General features: G+C 56.7%; 1 protein-coding gene across 4 annotated transcripts in view; it reads right to left on the reverse strand.

The window, feature by feature from the left end:
* LAT2 (linker for activation of T cells family, member 2) overlaps positions 1 to 8,704 on the reverse strand; it is a 15,616-nt gene that overhangs the window by 5,795 nt on the left and 1,117 nt on the right. The window contains exons 2-9 of one of the 4 annotated variants that reach the window (XM_010854283.1): positions 7,154 to 7,253; positions 5,268 to 5,393; positions 4,761 to 4,800; positions 1,063 to 1,106; positions 829 to 880; positions 568 to 605; positions 280 to 315; positions 168 to 198 (exon numbers count right to left, since the gene is read on the reverse strand). In XM_010854283.1, the coding sequence (XP_010852585.1) occupies positions 168 to 198; positions 280 to 315; positions 568 to 605; positions 829 to 880; positions 1,063 to 1,106; positions 4,761 to 4,800; positions 5,268 to 5,367 (341 nt within the window). In that variant the 5' untranslated portion in view covers positions 5,368 to 5,393; positions 7,154 to 7,253. The remainder of the gene's footprint in view (positions 1 to 167; positions 199 to 279; positions 316 to 567; positions 606 to 828; positions 881 to 1,062; positions 1,107 to 4,760; positions 4,801 to 5,267; positions 5,394 to 7,153; positions 7,254 to 8,704) is intronic. The other 3 variants (XM_010854284.1, XM_010854282.1, XM_010854285.1) reach the window with 3 other exon arrangements.

Here is an 8,704-nt window from a genome sequence, read left to right on the forward strand (position 1 = left end):
GCCTTGTCCCCACGAAGCCGCGGTCCTCTGAGGAGCCACGGTGCTGCGGGGAGCCTGCCCGGGCCCGCGGGTTTCCAGGGCAGGAGGCCGTTCTCGAGGAAGGAAGCTGAGGGCGGGGCGGGTGAGGGCGGGGCGGAGGTGGCCAGGGCCCGCAGAAGGCCGCTCACATGTAGGCTTCCTCTGATCTGGGTCTGCTTCCTGCGGGAGGGGGCTAGAATCAGGCCGCGGCAGGGGCTGTGGGCCCGCACCGCAGCCCCCTCCTGCCCAGAACCCACCTACCTTTGCTGAAGTACTGGTACCTGGGGGATGAAGAATCTGGAAGAAAGTCCAGGCCAATTGGCTCAATGCTGGTTCCCCAGCCCGGAGCCCCTCCAGGTGTTTCCCACTCTTCACCGTGTCACACCTGCTCTCTGTCCCCTCGCCCCACTGGGCCAGCCATCAGGCCTCCCAGCCCAGCCGGCATGTCTCTCTGGGAAGGCCTCGTGCTTAGTACCTGTCTTACCAGGTATTCACCTGTCTCCATCCCACCTTGCCCCAGCCCCCACCCCTGTGTCCCAGGTCACTCACCCTCGAGGCTGGGGGAGAACCGCAACAGCTTGTCCTTCCTGCATGGGAGCGGGGCCAGGGCTGAGAAGGGGCTGGGAGGAGGCCCCCGGGGTTCCTGGGGGTCTGGAGCCCACAGCCCCCCTGGTGGGGCCCTCAGAATCAGAACTGGGTTCTGAGGTCTGAGGAAGGAGCAGGGTCTTGGCCTGGGCTCCGCCAGGTGGGTACTCCCCAGGGCCCTCCTCATCACCTCCCTTGGGTGTGGGTTTGGGGGCTCATTCCTACCTTGTCAACTCCATGTTGGAGGCCGTGTCCCCGGGCCAGGCCTCCCTGACCACTGCAAAGGATGAAGGGATATTGGCTGGGCCCCAGACCAGCTGGCCGGTGTAGTCCCTTCATCCCATCACCCAGCCCGATCAGGCCTGGCCACAGCCTCAGAACAATGAGGACGAAAGGGATTTTGAGGCTGACACCCCCAACCCTGAGCCCAGCCTGGGACCCGTCTGCCAGGGGACTCACGGGTGTAGGTCCGGGCCACTGCAAAGCTCTGCTGATTCTCTTGCCTGGAAACACACAGAGCTGTGCTGAGTCAGGGCCTGGCTTCCCACAGCCCCAGGGACAGAGAGAACAGATGGACAGGGAGGGACAGACCACAGCGAGAGTGAGGGGGTGCTGCCAGCCCTCCAGGACTCAGATCCGGGGCTTCCTGATGCGTCTATACAGCTCCCCTGCCTGCCCACCAGGTGCCCACCCTTCTCGCACGGGCCTGGACTGGAGCCAACCAGACACATAGACGGTCAGGAGGGCCTGTGGCAGGGCTGGGAGAGCTGCTCAGGGACTTGGTGGTGACTTCAACCAGGAGCAACAAAGAGGCTGCCCGCACCACCTACCACCCAGGAATGTTTAAGATTCCTTTGAGAGCATGGCATGCTGGAGATGTTCAAACATGCCATTTATTCCCCAGTAATGGATGAGGCAACTTCAGGGCTTAGCAAACACAGCTAGGCATCTAACTATCACTTTCTTCCTTTCAAACAGAACCTGATTTATATTTAGACAATCACACACCCATCTATAAAGCTCTATTTCCCAATAAATGAACGACATCAAACTAAAAACCTTCTGCTCAGCCAAGGAAGTCATCGATGAAACCAAAAGACCATCTGCCGGGCAGGAGAAGCTATTTGCAAATGATATATCTGATAAGGGGTTAATGTCCCTTACAATATAATATAAAAACAACTCATAACAGCCAAAAAACAACCTGATTAACAACATGGGCAGAGGAACTAAATAGACTTAGTTTTTTTTTTCTAAAGAAGACTTATAAATGGCCAACAGATATGAAAAGATGTTCAACATCACTAATTATGAGGGAAATAAATGCAAATCAAAACCATGGTGAAGTTTCACCTTAGGCCTGATAGAACAACAATATTACCAAAAAGGCAAGAAATCAAAAGTGTTGGTAAGGATGTGGAGGAAAGGAAACCCTTGTGTGCTATTGGGGGGAATATAAATTAGTGTAGTCACTATAAATTCAATATGGACATGCCCCAAAAACTAAGGATAAAACTACCATATAATCCAGAAATCCCACTTCTGGGTATTTATCTAAAGAATATGAAATACTAATTTTAAAAGCTATATATAGTGCTGAAGAAGACTCTTGAGAGTCCCTTGAACAGCAAAGAGATCAAACCAGTCAATCATACAGGAAATCAACCCTGAATACTCATTGGAAGGACTGATGCTGAAGCACCAATACTCTGGCCACCTGATTCGAAGAGTCAACTCACTAGAAAACACCCTGATGCTGGGAAAGATTGAGGGCAGGAGGAGAAGGGGGAGGCACAAGATGAGATGGGTGGATGGCATCACCGACTCAATGAACTTGAATTTGAGCCAACTCTGAGACATAGTGAAGGACAGAGGAGCCTGGCACGTGGCAGTCCATGGGGTTGCAGAGTCTGACACGACTTAGCAACTGAACAACAACAGAATATGTGCCCCTATGTTTGCTGCAGCACTATTTACGACAGCCAAGACACGGAGACAATCTAAGTGTCCATCAACAGGTAGATGAATGAGTAAGGAGGATGTGGCATATATACACCGTGGAATACTCTTTACCCATAAAAAGATAAAATCTTGCTATTTGTGACAACGTGGTTGGACGTTGAGGGTATTATGCTAAGTGAAATATGTCAGAGAAGGAAAAATTCAGTACGATTTCACTCATGTGTGAAATATAAAAAGCAAATAAATAACAAACGAACAAACCAAACAAACACTAACTCGTAGATACAGAGAGAAGAGTAGTATTTACCTAAGTTGAGAGGGAAAATGGGTAAGGGGGATGAACTGTGTGATGATAGATGGAAGCCACATGTTCGTTGGTCAGCTTGATATAAGGTGTACAGAAATAGAAATAAAATATTCTACATGTGAAACCTAAATAATGTTATAAACCAATGTTACTTCAATTGTTTTTAAAAAAAGACTCTATTTCCCAGCCTCCCTTACACGTAAGTGTGACTATGTAATTAGACTCTGGTTAATGATATGCAAGCCAAAACTGTTGGGTTTTCAGGAAAGCGTCTTAAAGGAGGCACTCCCAACTGGGATGCATGCTGTTTGTCTTCCTTCTTCATTCTTACTGCTGCATGGAATGCAGAGATGAGGGCTGGAGCTTTAGCTGCCATTTTGGTCCATGAAGTACCTTTGGGAATGAATGCCACCACTAAGGTTAGTGGAGCAGATTAGCTAATTATAAAAGCCTTTTGGGTTTCTTCCATGGACCAGAATGGTGACCTGGTCCACTCTTCCAGGAGCTCCTGAGGGGTGAAAGTGATCTGATTTAGGAACAAGGCCCTAAATCCACAGAAGAGTCTGGCATGGAGCTGGGCCGGGCACAGGTAGGACTGAACCCAGTTGAGGTGGGGAGAGCCCAAGTCTCCCCTCTGATCTCCTCCTACTCAGGCCTTTTTCTCCACCTCCCACATGGGGAGGTTTAACTTGTGCCTCTGAGGATCTTCAGTTCTAAGATTAATCAGGGGCCTGGAGTGGGCAGGGACTAAGGGAGGAGAGGCGAGGGGAGATATTGAGGAACTTGCCTTGGGGCAGGGGGAGGGCACCAGGGGAGTCCAGTCCACCCTGCCCTGGTGGAGGTTGTGGGCTGGCGAGCCAGAGGACCAAGGGACCCCAAAAGGCTGGGAAGGGCCAGCCCCAGCCCCAGGAGTGGGCATGGATGGGAAAATTCTATTTTCAAATCTCACTGTGGTTTTTCAGTTGCAAAAGGAAATGAGAAGAGGGTGTGTGAGCTGGTTTGTATGTGAGTGCCTGCCCAGGCGTGCAAGCAGGCCCTGTGTGTGTGTGAGAAGTGCATGCATGAATGAGTGCTGGGGGAGCCAGTGGGTGTGCGTGGGCGTGCAGGCCTGTGCACGTGTGTGCACACAGGTCTCGGAGCCCTCCACCAGCACACCACTGGCCGCAGCCCTCCTGCCGGGGTCCTGACACTCTGGGGTCAGTGACAGCGTTTCATCTCCCCTGACCACCGCTCTGCTTCCAGCTCTCCTGCGACTCCCCTTGGCCCTTTGGACAAAGGCCAAGGCCTCTGGCCACGGTCAAGACTCTCCTTCCTCCGAATTCAGCTCACTACTCTCAAGACATGTTCACTCCGGCTGCATCAACCCCAAGATGGTGTCCACCCCAGCCTTAAGTCAGTGATTGCCCACACTGTTCCCTCTCTCTCTGGAATGTCCCCCTTTCCCCTTCTGTCTCTCTTCAGATTCTTCCCGCCTCCTCCAGGAGGCCTTCCCTGATCCCCCCAAAGTTTCATGCCCACATTCTCTCTCGGACCCAGCACCTGGTCCCTGGTCCCTGTCCCTGCAATGGGAGGGCGGGATTCCTCTGTCAACCCCCCAGCACAGCCTAGTCCCCACTGGGCTGGGGTCACGGCGGGGATTTCTGGAGACGCTCCTGTGCTCGCTGGAGCGTGCCTCCCACCCTCCCCGACTAGTCTGGGGCAGGGTTTGGGCGGTCCCTGGGCACCCCCTCGCCCTCCCCTAAGTGCTGAGGACCCACTGGAGCCCGGCATGGAGGAGGTGAGAGTGAAGGGGCGAGGGGTGGGGGCGGGGATGCCCGAGGGGAGGCCCAGAGGGACGGCCCCCGCCCAGGCAGGACACACAGCATCACCGGGCTGGGGAGACACTCACAGACTCCTCTGCTCATAGATTTTCTCAGACTTCTTTGCACCTGCAAGAGCAGGACCAAATTAGCCAGTTCCCCGCCCCCCGGGCCGGGTGGGAGCTGAGATCCGAGGCCCAACCATCTCCCCTGTTGCCCCGGGCAGGCCTCAGACCGGATATGGGGGCTGAGCCACTCATTGCTGGGGGGCCACCTGACCCTGGTGAGGTTTGCTCACCATTTACTTAGGAGAGTGGAACATGAAGGCAGACACTGCAGGCAGCCCAGCCCCCTCTCCCCTCCCTTGTCCGGCGCAATCCATGCGCAGACAGACGCCTTTGACTCCAGAGAACCAACACTCCCACTGAGTCAGACCCGTGGTCTTCAGAGAACGATCAGGGGACGGGTCCCTGGGTTTCACTTCTGCGCCCCCAGGCTTATCTGACTGCCCCTTCCAAGCAGCCGGGTCTGGGCCTGAGCGGCTCTCTGGGGACACCGCCTACTCCTCCCACAGGCCCACGACCCCCAGGCTTTACCTGGGCGGGAACAGCGCACACACAGGCTGGCTGCTGCCCCCAGCAGCAGCAGCAGAGCCGCCCCCGGCCACAGCAGCTCCGTGTCCGCGCTCATGTCCATTCTGGGCCGCTCTTCTTCCTGCAGGGCTGCGACAGGGGGCACTGTGAGCCAGGGTAGGGGGCCGCAGGGCCGCCCCTGCTAGGAACCCTCCCCCCAACGTCCCCTGACAGCCCAGCGTCCCCTACCCTCCCTGCTCTGGGACCAGACGGGGACAGAACCAGCCCTGTCTGCTCATCTGACCCCAGACCCACACCTCGGGTCCCCCAGGGCCATCATCAAGTGCTGGAAGGTTCTGGAAACCTGCCTGTAAGCACACACTCCCATGCACACCTTTGCTTAGTCCACCCAGCCACCCCGCGAGGGAGAGGCTCGCGCCATTTCACAAATAGAGAATCGGAAGCCCCAAATTCCACAGCTGCAAAGGGGAAAGGCAGGATTTGAATGCCAGCCTCCAGACCCTAGGAGCTTCCCAGGAAGTCCTAGTGATAAAGAAAACCTGCCTGCCAATGCAGGAGACATAAGAGACGAGGGTTTGATCCCTGGGTCAGGAAGATCCCGTGGAAGAGGGCACGGCAACCCACTCCAGTATTCTTGCCTGGAGAATCCCATGGACAGAGGAGCCTGGCAGGCTGCAGTCCACACAGTTTCGCAAGGAGTCGGACACGACTGAAGTGACCTAGCATGCATGCAAGCACTCCAGACCCTAATGCTTGTTCTGCTCTTTGATCCTGTCATGAAACCTCCTGCGAACCCGGCTTTGTTCCCCAAGCTCAGAATCCACTGCCCCTTCTACACTGGAGCCCCCATCCACCTTAGGGTGATTCTCTGCTCCCACCCAAGGCCTCCCGGGGAAGCTGGGGGTGCAATTTCCATTCCTAAAACGCCCGTCTACCCAGATGCTCTGGCTCCTCCTGTCCTGGGAGCTGGGAGGAGGGAGGTCAGGAAGGCTTCTCGGAGGAGGTGGGCCTGAGACCAGGAAGCGGCGAAGGGCGCCTGGGCAGAGAGGGACTTTGGCGGCTGGTGGAGGAATGTGCTGGGAGATGGGGTTAAGAGGCTGCTCTGTGGTCAGTGGCCGGTCCCAGCCTCCGGGCCTCAGCGAAGCCGCAGGCAGCCACCTAGCAAGGCCTGCTGAGTGCAAGTTCAGCCCTCTTGAGGGGCCCTCCAGGGAGATTTGTTGCAACTCTAAAGAGGCTCAGCCCCCTTTGCAAAGGCCAGTGACAGAGGGCAGCAGGGGTCCTGTGGGGCCTGTGCCCCACGGTGGGCACATGGAGCCCATGCTACGGAGCATCCCCTCTGAACACCTGTGCCTCCCACCTCGGCCACCTTGGAGGAGGCTTCTCCTCGCTTCACAGCTGCGGGAGGTGAGGCTGAAGGAGGCCGGAGTTTTGTGCAGGCCTCCCCCCTCTTTCTGGCTGCCCCAGAGGCCTGCACCATACCCCGCGGCCCCGCTCACCACCCCAAGCTTCCTGAATCCCTGTTTCAAAGATGACAGGGAATCTCCGTGCAGGGCCCAGCCTCTGTCAGCGGCCCGTCATGAAGTTAGCTCTCTTTCCCGCAAATGCCAAGTGAGTCAGTAGGAACACCACCATTCCCAGACCTTGGGACGCAGTGGCCTCCACATAAGGAGAGAGGGTGGATCGGTCACACCCCAGATATCGTTCCGGGGGGACCTCAGCTCCCCATCCTCTAGGGGCCGGGGCACCGTCTTCCCAGGCCGCATACCCCCCGCCCTCCACAGACCTCCCTCTGGTCCAGGGCCGCCTCCCTCTTGGGCCTCCAGCCAAGGCCCAAGTCCATCCAGGGCTGCTGAGGTTGGGAGCCCCTAGTCTTGGACAGGGGACCCTACCTGTATCTCAGGGTCTCTTGGCCTCACTTTTCTCATCTGTAAAACTGGGATCAACCAGGGCCTTCCTCCAACAGTTGTGGGGATTTCACACACATCCAGCCTGGACCACAGTCAGGGTTTCAGGAAGAGAAACTTGCTGAGTGTCACACTTCCGGCCAGCTGGTTTGGACAGTTCCCTCGAGCGCCCATCCTTGACACATTTATCTTTGGGTCAAGACGAAGGCTCTTTCTGCCCCCAAGGAGGTTTGGGGGTAGACCCACGGGGGGGTTACTCCCATGGGACAAGGGTCTGGCACTGGCCACCCTTGGGGTCTGCTTGAGACCCCACAGGCAAGTCCACACACTCAGCTTGGCATTTGAAGCCCAAGGATCTGGGCTGCTGAGCTCTGCTGCCCTCCCTCCCTGAGGACCCCCGACCACCAGAAAGTGCTCTTGCTTCCTGGCTCTGCTGTTCTGGGATAAGCCGCACAGTCAGGCATGCCCCTAGCCCTGGTCTGTCTTCCCCCCGCCTGGCACTGAGTGAGGGAAGGGGGCAGGGCATAAGAATACAAATTCTGCCCCAGCAGCTGAATCCAAATGCCACCGGTCACCCTGTTAAATGGGGGGAAAAAACGACACGCAACCCTCGGGTTCGTCATAGGAAGCCCAGCACTGAGATGACACCCGGAGGTGCTGCTGATGGCTGGCGTGGGGCACATTTGGCTGTGACCTCTGTGACTTGTCATCATCACGGTCCCCGCGGGATGGGAAGGGGTTAGCAGCATCCTGGCTGTATGGCCTGCACTGGACAGCCTGGGGCAACCCTGCCTGAAGCCCTCCATGCCTACTCCCCCAGACACACAGGCCTGAGCCTGCCCCAGGCGGGCGTCGTGCTGGGACCCTGGGAGACCCTGGGATCTGAAGGCGAGCGTGGCTGTTGCCCCCAGCCCCGCAGTTGTCACAGAGCCACACAGCATCGCCTCGGAGAGGTCGGCTCCTTTTTCTCCAAGGGAGGAGAGGGCGGCCCAGAGAGGTGAGCACTCTGCCCAAGGTCACACAGCTGAGCAGTCACAGGGCCAAGATCCGTACTCAGGGCAGGTAGACTCTAAGGCCTACACTCCTTCCCGTAAATCCTTTTTTAAATTACATTTTTTTAAAGAATCACACAATATGGTTTTTAAAAGATTCATTTGGAAAAAAAAAATAAAAGGTTCATTTGAGGAAGAAACTAGGGCTGCCTCTTCCCCGAGACCGAGACTGACTCAATTGGTCCTCTGCTTGTTTTCCCACCCAGGTCTGAGAACAGGCGGGGCGGTGGCAGGGGGAAGGAGAGGGGCTGGGCCCCCGCAGCACCAGGAGGGGCCCCAGGGGCCAGGGCGCGCTGGGTGGAGTGGGGAGGGGAGAGGAGGCCGCCGCAGCCCCAGGCCTGCCGGCCAAAATAGCAGAAAGGGAAGTGGGCAGTTTTCAGATGAACAAGGTTTGCAACAAGCCCATGGAGGAAGAGCTCTCAGGGTTGGGCTGAGCGGCCCCAGGACCCAGGCTCCCGTCCCCAAAGGCCCTTGGCAACCCTCC

The sequence above is a fragment of the Bison bison genome, unplaced genomic scaffold, assembly GCF_000754665.1.
Source record: "Bison bison bison isolate TAMUID 2011002044 unplaced genomic scaffold, Bison_UMD1.0 scf7180017864340, whole genome shotgun sequence".
NCBI classification, from domain to species: Eukaryota; Metazoa; Chordata; class Mammalia; order Artiodactyla; family Bovidae; genus Bison; species Bison bison.